This window comes from Adiantum capillus-veneris, chromosome 19 (assembly GCF_014529385.1).
Source record: "Adiantum capillus-veneris isolate H3 chromosome 19, ASM1452938v2, whole genome shotgun sequence".
NCBI lineage: Eukaryota > Viridiplantae > Streptophyta > Polypodiopsida > Polypodiales > Pteridaceae > Adiantum > Adiantum capillus-veneris.
Genome location: NC_140949.1, coordinates 42,386,760 through 42,402,659, shown reverse-complemented (window position 1 = coordinate 42,402,659; position 15,900 = coordinate 42,386,760). Strand labels below are relative to the sequence as shown.

Here is a 15,900-nt window from a genome sequence, read left to right as displayed (position 1 = left end):
ATTCCTTGGGATTCCTGCCAAAATCCTTAAGAGCACTCTGGGATAAGACAACTGTGTTATCATGCTCGAAATTGTGTACATCACTTAATTGTATCAATGTGGCACAAGTTCAACTTTCTGGTCAGTGCATTACTGTCAAGGTCCAGATCTCAGCCCTAGAAATCCTAAACTTTACTGATGGTAATACCCACTGTAGTAGCTCAGGTCAATGCCAAGTCAACAGCCGGAAAGCTGCTCCCACTGTGGCTTTCTGCCTTCGCCAATTGCCATGTGGTTGTGATCATTATGAGGAAGGGACACTAGAGGTCCTTTTGCTTTACCTTCTCACGTATGAATAGTCGTTTGCTGTGAGGCTTCATCAATTAAAAGTAGACAAGTGCATGTTTTACTTGTGTTGTACTCCTGAGTAAAATTCATCATAATTGTTTCCAACACATATTCTTGTTGTTCTTGTATTTGAGATTCTCAAGGCTTGTTCCATATTCAATTTCAATATTGTTTTTAATGCTTTGTACTTTGATTAGCTTAGAGAACACACGTGTAACGTCACTTACAAGCGAGCAACCTTGAGGACATACCTTACCAAAGTGCTATTGTTTGTGCATGCTAAATTTCTCTTGAGCCGATGCAAGTAGAACAAAAGGGCGTTTTGATTTTAATGTTGTTATATTTCATCAAGACCAATAGAATAACTCTTTGGCCTACATAAGGCCTTTGTGAAACATGGAATTCTTCAGAGCAATCGCAGATTATTAAATAAGCTTGTCGACCAACACCACATGGGAACTAAATGATAGCTTTCTTCCTGCTTCTTACAAAGAGGGGCACTAACCAAGCATTGTTAATGTAGGCTATAGTGAGACTGTTGACATTGGACAATTGCTTGCCTATTTCCATAAAATGCGGTACTTATGTGTATGTACGCCATAGTGGGAGAGACTTAACAATTGTTTTCCTATTTCTGTTTCTATGAAGAAAGTGCATTTAGTAGTGGGTCAGGTGCGCTCTCTCTCACACTCCACTCTTCTTATATAGGCCATTGTTACTTTTCAGCCTGTTTAGAAAGCTGTTTTGGAGCATAGTGAACCATTAGCCAAGTTTAGAGATGTGTCAAGAAAATCACCCTGTTCAAGTGAGATGTTCCATTAGTGAGACGACCCCGGTCACATCTCAATATCTGCCGACATAGGTGGTACCCAACTGAAGATGTGGTACAAAGACTCAGTAAGAGTTGCCATTTTGTGTAGTCATGCAATGCTAGGAAGAGGTCCCTTAAACCAATGTCTAGCATCCCAAACCCACCAAAGCAAGCTGAAGGACATGACAAGAAAGACAGCAATGGGCGCATAGTTGAAGTTACCCCATTGTAAAGGATATCGCGTGGGCAGCAGGAAAATGGCACAAGTGTAGCAGACCCAAACTAGAGCAATCCAGCACACTCCCCGCCCTGCCTTGCCCAAATGAAATCTTCCAGGCTGGAATCCCTTCGGAGATACTTGTGCGCGCGCCCACAATGCTACTGCATGAGATCCAACCCACCCTACTGTACATATGGAGCTAATTGCTGTAAAGAGCACCTTCACCTTTAGTATGGGCAAACCCATCAATATAGATATTACTATACAAAGCCACACTGCATTTGTGGGTACTTTCCTTTTGGGATGGATTTTTTTCCATATAGAAGAGTAGGGCAGGCCCCCATCCCGCGCCAAAGCATACACCTACATGACCATCAATGTTCTAGCAGTTCTCAGAAAGAGGCTCTACCTTATGATCAAAAGCTACATACCATCACAGAAAGAGCATGCCTATCTGTATAAAGACACCGCCGATCCAAACTTTTGGCAAAAGATGAATGGTCACAAATTACCCAAAATGTGGACTACACTTATTCTTGCTACGATATATTCGACAGTGCATTGTCCAAGTTCCCGCTAACCATAGGCATAGTATGCTCTACTACATGCAAATCAGAAAAGTTTACCATTTTCAATTTTGCCTATTGACCATGTGCCATGTACTCACAATGCGTGCAGCACTGGTTGTAGTTGAGAGGCCTCCAAAGAAAAATGAGCCCCAGATGTTGAGCAGCATCAGAACTGCTCCCAGGCCATGCTGGTACCTTCCATAAAACACGTCATATAAAATCTGGGCTGGCACAAAGCTTCCAGCTGTCTCATTGTTTGGATCATACAAGGAAAATGGATCCTGCAGAATATTGGTACTCGCTTAATTTTGCACGATTTTCTTGGCATAACGGTGTCAGGAGTTTTTTGGAGCAAGGGATTGCGCATATGTACATACACATGCATGGTGCATCAAATAAGGAATTGCCCATTTTCCAGAGCCAGGTGGTTACGTGGGGCCCACATGTGTACAGCTAGGATAGCATGTACATAGTGCATCGATTTTCACTATTACCAGTACCAGTATGTTTTTTCTACAATAAGGAGGAGTTGGTAGCGCGTAAAACTTCTTGAGGAAGCTATCCGCGGGCCGACGACATGAGGTAAGCAGGTGCGTCAGATGGCATCGAGTGGCGTCAGGAGACCGAACGGGGTCAATATTTGCACGTGGGTGTTTTCTAGTGAGAGTTATGCAGAAAGGTCATCATTAGGACCACTTTTTGGGGCCACTTCACGTGGTGGCGAGATGCATTATTGGAAAAAAGCTGAGTGCAAGGTGTGCGAAAGATGCAAAAAGGTGACAACTATGCACTGCGAGGTCAGTTTTTGGCCTGTTCGGGGTCCGTTTGAGGTCATCTAAAAGGCCAAGGGTGCCCAACTAATAAAGCTAAGTGTGGGAACTGAAAAAACGGAGAGAAGACCAGAAAAAAACGTGGAGAAGAGAGGAGGAACAGCCGCAGGTGTGTTTTTGCTCATTTTGGAGCCTGTTTTGGCCGTAAACTGCTCATCCGAGGTCGGATTTGAGCACTTTGACATTGTAGACTGGGGTTTTGGGCCGTTCCAGACGCGATGGCGCTGTCCATTTTGCCAAATTCCTCACTCTTTTCCTGCTATTTTTCTGTGTAAGTTTCTCCTATGAGCGAAGTTTCTGCTCCAGTTTGTGATTGTATCTGGCTTATTTTACCCATATTGTGTGAGCTGTTTGCCCCATTGGTGTTGGCCCAAGCTCAATTGTATCTAAACATCAGAAATTCTTCTCTTTTGAGCTAAGTTTTTTGGGTGTGTGTGTGTGTGTGTGTGTCTGTGTGGAGTGGGCAAGTGGATAGTGTCTCTCCTCTCACTCCCGAGGTGTGTTCCCTGTCTCGGCCAGGTGTGTTGTCTAAGCCGAGTGGTGCCCCATAGTGTGTGTGTGTATCTTCCCAAGAGTGTGTGTCGGGTCGTTATAGAGGCGCTGTGTGTGTTTTCATCCCGCTCACATTCTTTTGGTGCCCCCACGGAGGATCTTCTTCGAGTACCTTCTGCTTCGAGCTTCGAGCTTCGAGCTTCGGGATTACACGTTGCAGGTTGCAGATTACAGGTTACAGGTTACAGGTTATAGGTTACAGGGGCAGGTACAGGTACAGGTGATTCACACAGGTACAGGTACAGGTGATTCACACAGGTACAGGTAGCTGGAGTACAGTGATATACTAGCAGTGATGTCACTTGCAGTTGTTGTGGGTATGCATCACTTGGCGCCTATTTGAGCGCATTGTCTGTTGGATTGTACGTTGCTTGTGGAAACTATCATTGTACGCATTTGTGGAGCCATACTTGGTTGTATTTGGCAGTCCCAGCCATTTCTGAGACTTGGTCTGGAAGATAGTCATTTCTGAGACTTGACTATACGCGATTTGCATTAGCCTTCGTGTGAGGGTCGATAGCGTGAGGTTTTTATTGAGCTGGGGGATTCTCAAATGTGGAGATCCTTTCGGTGATACAAGTAGCTGGAGCACCCTTTTTGTGACCTCGCCATAGGCTATGTACTAGTGAGTCCTACTTGATGCTCAGGTTCTATTGTTGACAGTTTATGCATACAGATACAGTCTATATTTTGGGTTCTCATTGCTCTACTTCTGGGGAAGCTCTGTCAAAATTTTTCCAAGTTATGATGGCTGGTCTTTTGGTCTTTTAAGCCATTTATGCTGTTATGCTGCTGAAATTTTGGCAAAATCAGTGGTTGAGTCAGGTGTGCCTTCTTGGGAGCTTCATGGTTGGCTTTAATGGATGATCAAAATGGCCCTCAATTCACTCCTTTTCATTTAACTCAAAGAATCCAGATTAATGTTCATGTGTCCAGGAAGATCTTTTTCCAGCAGCGCCTAGTCTTTATGTTCGGGTCAAGAAGATTAAGAGAGATACTGGAATGTCCTTTGCCTGTTGTAATTCCGATGATCAACTATGAAAACTCATTTGATGTGCATGTGTTTGTCCTTATCTAAAGTTGAGCTCCATTGAAGTTTCTAGGGATTGGGAAGTGAAAAGTTTTGGGTTCTTGCACGTGTGTTCGAAGGGGTTCTCAAAGCATCATAATTTGGGTGGCCATGGCTTTCTCTTATCCCGAGTTTCATGGAACAAGTGATGAAGATGTGGAAGAATTTTTGGAAAAGATGGAGGTTGCCTGCATTAGCAACCAGATTCATGACCCTACGCAAATGTTACGCCTTCTCCAAATTTGTTTGAAGAGTGATGCACGAGCTTGGTCCAAAGCATTTGAAGAGGAGTTGCGTATGGCTGATCCACCTATAAGATTGAGTTGGGACAATCTAAGGGATGGATTGGAAGTGGAGTTTGTGAAGATAGAAGACCCTGACAAAGTGTGGCAAGAAGTACAGGCTTTGGTGCAAAAGGAAGGTGAGCCAGTAGATGCATACATACGTAAGTTTTCATTGGCATGGGAGCGAATGTGCAAGGCTTTAGCACCACAGGTACCCCCGCCTGACATGATGAAGAAGGACAGGTTCTTGGCTGGTCTTTGGGAGAATATACGTTGGAGAGTAGAGCTAAAGAAGCCTAGGACATATGAAGATGCACTAGAGGTAGCAAGGAACAAAGAGTGGAAGCTGAGGAAAATGAGCCAGTTAGGGGTGGAGTCTTTGCCAATGAGGTCTGAATTTCAGCCTATAGAGTCTTTACAAGGGCGCATGTCAGGGGTTCATCATGAACCAGTGGTTCCTGTTACTACTCAGGTTATGCCAGCAGTGGTCACTACAGCAGTGCAAGATGATGGCCTAAGGCAAGACATGAGGCAAGTGGTTGATCTGATGAAGAATCTCAGCCTAAACATGCTAGGTCAAGTGGGAAATAATCGAGGTCGAGGGCGGTTTGCAAATCAGCCAGGAGGTGAAGAAAGACCTAGGAATGGTGCTGGACAAAGTAATAGTAGGTTTTGGAGGCAGACGCCCACATGTTATAATTGTGGAGAGTTGGGTCACATCAGCCCGCAATGTGATAAGCCACCAAGGATGGGGGGAGACATGTATCCATTGCCAAGACAGGTGCTAACTAGATCAAATGATTATGGCATCGAAATTAAGGGAGACGAAGGAACCAGTGGACTGACCCAGGAGGAAAAGGGAAAGACAAAAGTGCTAAGTGTAATCACCTTGGAGAAGGCATCAAAGCTAGAGGATACATTAGTGATGCCTATTGGGAAGAGGACCACAGAGGATAAGGAAGGAAGAAGTGCCCCAGGTCCTAGTAAGAAGAAAGGAAAGAGCCATGAAGGCGAGGATGTCAAGGCCAAGAGGAAAAGGAGAGCTCGTCGAAAGTTTCATGTTTCAGATTTTCCACTAGGGGATGGGCAATTAAGCTATGACTTGAAGGAGGATCTGACGAGCAGGAAGGCAGATGTTACTTTTGGGCAGCTTATAGAGATGGTGCCTAAGCTAAAGCGACAGTGGAAGAGGATGGTTAACCCAATGGAGAAAGAGCCAGAGAGAGGTTCAGTAAAGGTGTTGGCAATGGACGAGCTACCAGACATTTGTCCAATAGTAGATGTGTGGCATAAAAGGAAAAATTTGGGACAAGGTTATGTGGATGGCGGAGCCCAAATATGCGTCATAACACACTCATGCGTTGAGAAGATGGGTCTCACAGTGGCTGGGGTGTCAGGTTTTCGGATCAGATTGGCAAACCATCAAAAAGTAAAATGCTTGGGTGTTGTAAAGAGCTTAGAAGTGGAGGCATATGATGCAAAGGCAGTGGTTGATTTTCATGTGATGCCAGCAGGGTTGGGAGCATATCCTATTATACTGGGCAGACCATGGTTACGTGCAGTGGGAGCTGTTCAAGATTGGCGACATGGTACAATTAGCCTCTATGGAAAGACAGGTACCAAGAAGCTTTATAATATGGACACAAGGAAACGATTAGAGGAGCTTTATGAAGATGAGGATGAGTCTAGTGATGAAGACTCTTCCACGGTGACAGATGAGGATAGTGATAGCACTACCAGCAGTGATGATATGCTGATGTTGCATTTCTTTTGATGGACAAAGAAATCCAGGAGCTTGGTTTAGCGCATTTGCGAAGAAGTTGAAGATGAAAGTGAAGGGCCTTATGAAGTGATTGAAGGGCTGATGCCAACCAAGGTTGAGTTTGTCAAAGAAGCAGGAATTGATGACACAAATGATCAGTGGAGACCTCTCAGCTATGGAGAAGGATATATATTTGCATATGCTGGCTAGTTTTCCTGATTTGTTCATTACTTCATATGAAGAGATCAGAGGGTTCAAGGGTGAAGAGATGCATATAGAGCTGAAAGAAGGTGCTAAGCCAGTGCGGCAAAGGCTAAGAAGGATGGGTCAAGAGCAAATGGAAGCCTTGCGGGTAGAGGTGGACAAGTTATTGAAGGCAGGGTTCATAGTTCCAGTGGAGACCACAGAATGGGTGAGTCCAGTTGTAGTCAGTCCAAAGAAGGATGGGAAGTGGAGAATTTGTGTGGATTTTAAACCCTTAAACGCAGCCACTAAGAAGAAACCCATATCCTCTTCCATTCATCGATCAGATCTGGATTCAGTGGCAGGATATATGAGAGGTACAGTGTGTGTGATGGTTTTTTCAGGCTATTTTCAAGTTGAAGATTGCTCTTAAAGACCGCACAAAAAAGTTGCAGATGGTATTGGCTCGATATGATGAATGTGGAGGACAATTAAATCCAAAGAAATGTCATATAGCACAGCCAAGGGTGAAGTTATTGGGCCATATGGTGTCAGAAAATGGCATTGAGGCTGATCCAGATAAGGTGAAGTCTATTATTCTTCTTCCATCACCTATGAGTACGAAGCAATTGGCAACCTTTATACACAAAGTGAAGTACATGGCACGGTTTATTCCATTGTCTTCGCAGCTTCTTTATCCATTACAACAAGTGGCAAAGCATGATCCATTGCAATGGGATGACAAGTGTGAAGAAGTGTTTCAAGAGGTGAAAGAGGTGTTAGGGGGGTTGTCAGCCATGCAGGCTCCTGATTGGGAGAAAGTTTTTTATGTAAATCCATCAGTAGGGGATGATGCCATTGGAGCCATGCTATTGCAAAAGGGGAAGGGCAGCCATTATATGAGGCCAGTGTATTGTGCAAGCCGAGTGAAGTTGGTAGCGGAGAGAAAGTTATCGGAAGTAGAGCTAGTGATGGCTAGTGTAATATTTGCTTGTCGACGATTTCGTCATTACTTGCTACCACGGCCTTTTGTTTTCTTGACGAGTTATGCCTTTTTGCCACAGTTAATTAATGGTATTAACATGTCAAATGTGGTGAAGAAATGGGTAATTGAGCTGCAAGAGTTTGAGTTCTCTTTTCTAGTGGAATATAGTACAAGGGCTACCCTAGCTGATTTTTTGACCTACAAGGAGAATCCCCTTATTGTTAAGGAAGAGGTGGTGAGAAAGGTAGTTGAAGAAGTGCCACAGATCAGCAATGCACATGTGTTGTTCTTTGATGGTTCATACAGAAAGAGCCATGATGCAGCTTCAGGGGGTATAGCACTTTATGATCCAGAGGGGAAGCTAGTATGCAAGAGAGGGTTCAAATTGGATGCTCATAGTAACAATGAGGCTGAATATGCTACATTGGAAGCCGGATTACACATTTGTTTGAAGCATGGGGTTCGAAGGTTGAGCATAAAAGGTGATGCCTTGTTAGTGGTGAAGCAAGTGTTGGGTGTGTGGAAGAGCAAGAACACCTCATTGAAGGAAATGTGCTTCAGAATTAAAGGCCTGTTAAAAAAGTTTGAAGCATGGAGTATCAGACACATTGAACGTGCTCTAAATGGAGAGGCACATGAAGCAGCTCAAGGCATGATTGGGGAGCTATTTGTGTTGAGGACCACTTTACCTCTTTATCATGGCCGGGAAAGTTTGGCTCAAGAAGAGAGTTTTTGCTAACAGGAATCATTCCAAAGGAGATTCAGAAGTCTAAGAAGTATGGCTTTGTGCGTAGAGCATACAGGTACAAATTGATTGGTGATGTCTTATACATGAAAGGGGCTGATCTCGTGTTGAGACGTGTACCTTGGCGGGAGGAGCTTTACAGAGTGTTGGAAGAGAATCACGAGGGTTTTGTGAAGAGAATCACGAGGGCGCATGTGTGGGCATTTTTGCTCTAATGATCACCTTGCATTAAAATTTTGCAAGAGGGGGTATGTATGGCCTAGTTTGCACAAGGATGTTCACCATTGGTGTAGGTCTTGCAATAGGTGTCAAGCATTTGGGAAGAGAGTGTTGAAGCCAGAGCTACGAAAAACCATTATGGCGTTTGATGTGTTTGAAAAGTGGGGGATTGATGCAATAGGCCCGTTACCTATCACAAGCAGGGGCAAAAGCTATATCTTGACGGCAGTGGACTATCTCTCTAGATGGACAGAGGCTATAGCAGTAAAACAAATCACTGCAAAGGATGTGGCAAAATTTGTGTATGATGAAATATGTTGCAAGTTTGGGGTGCCACTGGAGTTACTTTCAGATAAGAGCTAAACTGCTAGATTTTTTATGTGCAAAGATGAAGATTAGGCACCAGCATACCACTCCTTATTACCCGCAGTGTAATGGCTTGAATGAAAGATTCAATGGTGAGTTGGTACAGATTCTTTCGAAAGTGACAGAGCACCAAGGAAAGAATTGGGATTTGGAATTGCCTAGTGCATTATGGGCTTACCGTACTTCGGTGAAGACAGGTACAGGGTTTACTCCATTTCATTTGGTGTATGGAAAGGAAGCACTATTGCCTGTGGAGGTAGAGTTGCCTGCGGTCAAGATGTTAGAGAAGTTGCTTGGGCCGCCTAGTGATGCATTCAAAGAAAGGCTTTTGCAGCTACAAGAGGTCCAGTTGGATAGGATGAGCGCATTGGAACATTATGGGCAGATGCAGGATAAGGCTTTGGCAAAGATAAATGAAAAGGTTAAAAGTAAGGGTATCAAGAAACATGACTTGGTTTTGCGCTACAATAGTAAGCTGGACAACACCTTCCAAAAGAAGTTTCAGATTAAGTGGGAAGGCCCTTTCAAGGTAGTGGAGTGTTTTCCAAATGGCACATATCAGCTGGCTAACCTGGATGGTGTTCTACATACGTCAAGGGTAAATGGATTGCGTCTTAAGTTGTATCATGCCAGGTTGATGATGGTGGAGCAAGATGAGCTGTCTGTGGATCAAGCTGTGTTGGTGAGGGATGAGGAGACCTGTGATGCGGCGAGTCTCATATCTCTCTTTGCTGCTGCTGATCATGAATGATCTAGCAGGCTAGGGGATGGGCAAATTATGTCAGGAGTTTTTTGGAGCAAGGGATTGCGCATATGTACATACACATGCATGGTGCATCAAATAAGGAATTGCCCATTTTCCAGAGCCAGGTGGTTACGTGGGGCCCACATGTGTACAGCTAGGATAGCATGTACATAGTGCATCGATTTTCACTATTACCAGTACCAGTATGTTTTTTCTACAATAAGGAGGAGTTGGTAGCGCGTAAAACTTCTTGAGGAAGCTATCCGCGGGCCGACGACATGAGGTAAGCAGGTGCGTCAGATGGCATCGAGTGGCGTCAGGAGACCGAACGGGGTCAATATTTGCACGTGGATGAATACGGACACAACGTGGGTGTTTTCTAGTGAGAGTTATGCAGAAAGGTCATCATTAGGACCACTTTTTGGGGCCACTTCACGTGGTGGCGAGATGCATTATTGGAAAAAAGCTGAGTGCAAGGTGTGCGAAAGATGCAAAAAGGTGACAACTATGCACTGCGAGGTCAGTTTTTGGCCTGTTCGGGGTCCGTTTGAGGTCATCTAAAAGGCCAAGGGTGCCCAACTAATAAAGCTAAGTGTGGGAACTGAAAAACGGAGAGAAGACCAGAAAAAAACGTGGAGAAGAGAGGAGGAACAGCCGCAGGTGTGTTTTTGCTCATTTTGGAGCCTGTTTTGGCCGTAAACTGCTCATCCGAGGTCGGATTTGAGCACTTTGACATTGTAGACTGGGGTTTTGGGCCGTTCCGGACGCGATGGCGCTGTCCATTTTGCCAAATTCCTCACTCTTTTCCTGCTATTTTTCTGTGTAAGTTTCTCCTATGAGCGAAGTTTCTGCTCCAGTTTGTGATTGTATCTGGCTTATTTTACCCATATTGTGTGAGCTGTTTGCCCCATTGGTGTTGGCCCAAGCTCAATTGTATCTAAACATCAGAAATTCTTCTCTTTTGAGCTAAGTTTTTTGGGTGTGTGTGTGTGTGTGTGTGTCTGTGTGGAGTGGGCAAGTGGATAGTGTCTCTCCTCTCACTCCCGAGGTGTGTTCCCTGTCTCGGCCAGGTGTGTTGTCTAAGCCGAGTGGTGCCCCATAGTGTGTGTGTGTATCTTCCCAAGAGTGTGTGTCGGGTCGTTATAGAGGCGCTGTGTGTGTTTTCATCCCGCTCACAACGGCATTTACCATTGATTGGCAATGCCTAGCATACACATCATTAGAGCGAAATACGCACACACGATCAAACCCTAGATTTCTAGGCTTGCACATACAATTGAGTCCACACATAGAAATCGATGCCAATTTTCTCTTCTTTTCAATCATATTTGATCATCTTAAAAAGATACACGCTGTTTTGTTACACGAAATAAAGGTTTTATATTTAATGAACCCCCCAAGAGTTGTGGCTACAAACACATACAAAGAGGGAGATGAGGGGGAGAAAGAGTAACCCTAGAGCAATGACTTGAGAAAGCCAAAAATGAAACCTCATAAAACATGAGGCTGTGTGTTCTTTCTATGAGATCATGTAATGTAGAGGGGTTGAGGAGAACGAGTGAGATAAATAGCTTTGGTGCAGGTACCTTCCTCTTTGGTCTTCTCTTTGCCTTTTTTGAGGAGTAGTCGTTGCAGGAGTCTCTTTGGCTTTGTTTTTGTTCTTTGAGTGAGGCTTCTTCAAAATGTCCTGCTTAGCATTTTGAAGAAGGCACAGTGCACTAAAGGCACAGGCAAGGTCCCTTTTTCTGCCGCCACAGCTCAATGAGACACAAGCGCCTCTCCTAGTAGTCGCACCACTAAGTCACCTCAGCCCCTTCACAAGAAAGAGCCCATCACTTGGAATGTTGGCACTTGCTCCCTATAAATACTGAGGATGCATAACCTCCCTTCTGCGCAGGCCCCTTTCTATGGTCGCTCTAATGGAGTCCCAAAAGCTTACTCCTTACATTTACCATACTTAGGCCCTCATCAAGAAGCTAGTAAGTGTTTGTTTGTCAATTCATGCGATCCACTCTCGTGGCCTAATTTCTCTCTTCTAACAGCAAGGTTTACAAGGTTATAGGTATTCAAGATCTTTGTATACAATTGAGGCCCTCTCTACTACCAAGTTACTAGTTTAAAAGTAGAGCTTCATACTCACTACCTCTGGGTCTATTTGGAGAGGTTTAGAGAGTTACGCTTGCATCAAGCATGAAAAGGAAGAGCATGGTACATATTAGTTCAAGTGTATAAGCTTCCTCCATGAACCAGGTGATTGACTTGGCAGGGGGGGCTCATTACATGCATCGGTTAAGTCATCGTTTGCTAAAGCCCAAGTTGTGGGTTCAATGCCTGATATGCACAAAAAGAAACCAAAAACATTCATTTGCTAAGATTTGTTACAAGTAATGTCGAGAACAATGAACTCGCCCTAGAATATGTGAACTCCATTCCGTGTTCACACAACATGGCGGCAGCAGCAGATATTTCTGACATACCCTGGAAGAAAATTGACAGCCTGCAGATGTGCTGCAGTGGGTTTGAAAACTAGTGAGCGTACATGTGCTTGTTCAGTGCCGAGGGAAACCTGCTTCTTCTGCGGGGAGGGGGGAGGGGGGGGGGGGGGCTGGAAAAGTGGTGCTTTTTTCTCGACCAATGAAATCTACCCACACAAGCAATGTGTTTTTTTCCGCCAGGCTGTCTGACCCAGCCTAAATACTGGTTTAGTTTGCATGGCTAGAAACATACATATGCACTTGCACTTGCACACACACACACATCCAAGTGATGCTTTTAGAGCAAAGACATTTAATATGAACCAGCAACTGCACGTACCTGGATGCAGAATGTAAGCACCAGAATAACAGCCCATCCAAGAAGTGAAACCATACCAAGGCTATACAGAATAGCTATAGGGCCATTCATATCAGCTCCTTTGGTTTCTTCAGTCAAATGTGCTGCCGCATCATAGCCAAACAAAGAGTATTGAGAGATGAGAAGCGACATTATCACGCCATATGCTTTATCAGGCACGCTCGCACTGTTGGGAAACTCTACAAAATTGAGAAACACAAATGATGCTGACTGCTTTTTTGGAGCTACAAATGGAAGATAAAACACAAACAGCATGCCTCCAATAACCTGCATAAGTTCATTATCAAAATGCATAGCTTTATGAGGTGATCTTGAGAGTGAAGCAACAAAAAGAAAAGATTATGCCCTTGAAGACGAAGATATTGAAATAGAACTAGTAAACACTAACAATACTTTCTTTCTTTTTCTTTTTTTTCTTTTTTTTTTTGGGGGGCGGGGGGGTGGGGGGGGTTATATTCTGACAAAAAACTTGAAGCAAGAGAGAAAATAATCTTTTCCAGAAGATTATTAATGAGCAAATATCTTTTTAATCACTTGACGCCATAGTTACATGGAACAGGAAACGGAAACAAGACAGAAACGGCTTGCTAGCTATTTGCAATGAAATGGATTAGAAACAACTTCTTATAGTTATATTTTCTATGTAACCGTTACAAATTTTTGACTATATACTAAAGGACGATGAACGTCCTAAAAATATTGGAGCTTTATGCATTTGACACGTGCTTCTATTTAAACTGTCTCTCTCTCTCTCTCTCTCTCTCTCTCTCTCTCTCTCTCTCTCTCTCTCTCTCTCTCTCTCTCTCTCTCTCTCTCTCTCTCTCTCTCTTTGTGTGTGTGTTGATGTACGTGCACCGTGTATGGGTGCATGGGTGTACATCAATACAAAGATCTGTGTACTAAGTTTCAGTCCTAACTCTAGAGATGCAGGGAAGATTCTGCCATAATGAAGCCAAGCACTAAAAGAAGCATTGAAGCAATAAATAGGGAGCATCCAAGCACTTTAACACAGCATAAAGAGGAAATTCCAAGTTCATGGTTCAAGTCTATCCAATGTTTGTAACAAAGGGAAGCAAAAGTAGTAACCAGAGCTGAACTTGAAAGACCAACACCTCAATCAAATAGAAACATTACAGCTCTTGAAATACAGATGGGTGGCGATAAGAAAGAGAGTCTGGACGCACTATTAAATATTTCAATGAAAGTCTCTGCAACCTCTAGAGGGTTTTTGTAGCAAGTCCCTTAAACTCTTGCTAGCAAAAATACCTAAACTAGCTACATCGTCAACACTATGAGACTCGTATAAAGAAGGGTTGAAGAATTGCATGGCACTACTCTTTACCATGGCTGCAGACTATGTATCTTGAATGCACGTCTTCAGTCAAAGCCCGATGGATAAACCTTAACCTGAAAAAAAAGGCTCTCTTCATTCACTAGCTAAACATAGAAACTGCAAAACTTCACTTTAAAAGTTATAGCGTAGGGAACAAGAGAATTGCACAGTCAAACAAACAAACTGCTTTCTCTAGTGCATACTGCGAATATTGCAAAATATACGACAGAGCTTCAGAAGGAAAAATATTCGACAAAGCGTCAGAAGGAAACAGCTAAATGTCTTACCAACTCGAAGAGATCAATAATCTGAGGCCAGTAAAAACTGATCAATGTGAAGGCTGGGTTGGCAAATATCACAACACGATTCTCAGGAGGTAAAATCAGCACCTCTAGACAGACACAAGCATTTAGAAGCCCATTGTTCGATTGATACGTTGGATATCACCTTTGACTGTTGATAAATGCTACCAGATAACCAAAAGATAAACATTTATACATTGGCCAGGCCTGTGAACTGCTCGCCTGTGAACTGCTCCAAAGCAGTCTTTACACGATCCTGTTAAGATAAAATAATTAGCTTTTCAGTACGACTGATCCATTACTCATAAGTAGCACCAAAAAATATAGCTCCCTACCTTTACATCTAGACAAGGATCATCCACCATTTTCAGCAGCTGTTGCTCTATACCAGTTTCTCGAAGCCTTGCTACACGTGTGACAGCACCAGAACTGTCAGGATAGCTCAAATTCATCACGCACCAAACTGCAGCAACCCTGAGCTGGGGATTGCTCATGTCCTGTAGAAATCTCAATATAGGGGAAGGACTGCATTCCCCTGGTGAAACTGGTGCAACAAAACTCATTACAGCTTCTTTGTGAGACTCGTTCCCAGCTGCTGGTTGTTTTGACATGTGAGTGTCCACAAGTGGTTTTTGTTTCATGCTTGGCAGTTCATGTATATCATGGTTGAGCAAGAAGCAACCTACTGTGGCCACTTCGAGTTGTGAGTCTAAGTACAGGGTAGTCTTCACAGCTACGGTTGAGTGTGTATGGCTCAAACGCCTTATGGATGATTTGGGTGTTGGACAGGACACTGCCAACACTATCTACACTAGTCACAATGCTAACCTCCAACGCCACCATCAAGGATTTCCTTCATAGTTAATCCCTTGGTAGTGATTAGTATGGTTGCATTGGATTCATCGACCTCAAAGTATTGTCCCAACTTGTTAACAGGTATTTCTACATCAGGGTTCTCATCTGGGTTGGGTTGTGGATCTAAGTGTTCCTCCTCTATTGGCATCTCCCTAGCTCCATCCATCTGTGCAAATTGTGGTAGTCCCGACCTTCGGTTCTCCATTGAGGAAAGCTCGAAGAGCTAAGAATAGCTCAGGGTCTCCATATAGTTTGGACATGATGGTGGTTCTAAATTCTAAAGCCATGAAGTCCATCAACTTGGAAATGTTTAACAGCACCTTTTGGGCTTCAGTCCCTTGACATGGGGAAGATGGGATCTCCATTTCTTTGATAGGATCACGTAGTCCCTCTGTAAATATTCTTTCCAACAAGAAGTGAGTCCGCCCACTTTCCCATGACTTTAAGTCACTTTCTTCTTGGATGACACTAGGTATGGCTAGGGATCTATGGACTTTGTGAGGTTGTTGTTGCGTAGGGAACAATGTGTCTGTAATCTGGATCTGCCTAGGTGCTGGTTCTAGGTCCCTTTGGGTATCTTCTACCAAACTTCTTAATTGCTTGATTCATCAATCTCCTCTGTAGGGTTTGGATAAGTTCCTATCTTCTTCTTGGATCCTGGCCATTGTGGCTCGTGACGATCTTCCTTGTTGGTTTCTTTCTTAGTGGACATTTTGGTCTCCATGGTTTCACCTAAATCAGAATCCTCTTCATTGTCATTCATGTATATGGGGTTGTCACCAGTCCCTATGTTGGTCTTTGAACTGGGGTCTGACTTCGCTGCTTTTTGTGATCTCTTCCTTTGTGTTTTCTTCTTCTTTTGAGATTGGGAAATTGATGTCGTGTCTCTT

General features: G+C 43.7%; 1 protein-coding gene across 4 annotated transcripts in view; it reads right to left on the bottom strand.

Annotated features, from left to right (window-relative positions):
- Positions 1–14,744, bottom strand: part of LOC147433897 (amino-acid permease BAT1 homolog) — a 53,480-nt gene extending 38,736 nt beyond the window's left edge. The window contains exons 1-4 of one of the 4 annotated variants that reach the window (XM_086489840.1): positions 14,491–14,744; positions 14,141–14,411; positions 13,863–13,927; positions 12,482–12,699 (exon numbers count right to left, since the gene is read on the bottom strand). In XM_086489840.1, coding sequence (XP_086345966.1) covers positions 12,482–12,652 — 171 coding nt within the window. In that variant the 5' untranslated portion in view covers positions 12,653–12,699; positions 13,863–13,927; positions 14,141–14,411; positions 14,491–14,744. Of the gene's footprint in view, positions 1–12,481; positions 12,788–13,635; positions 13,928–14,140; positions 14,412–14,490 lie in introns of those variants that run through there. The other 3 variants (XM_086489838.1, XM_086489839.1, XM_086489837.1) reach the window with 3 other exon arrangements.
- Between the last annotated feature and the right edge of the window lie 1,156 nt (positions 14,745–15,900).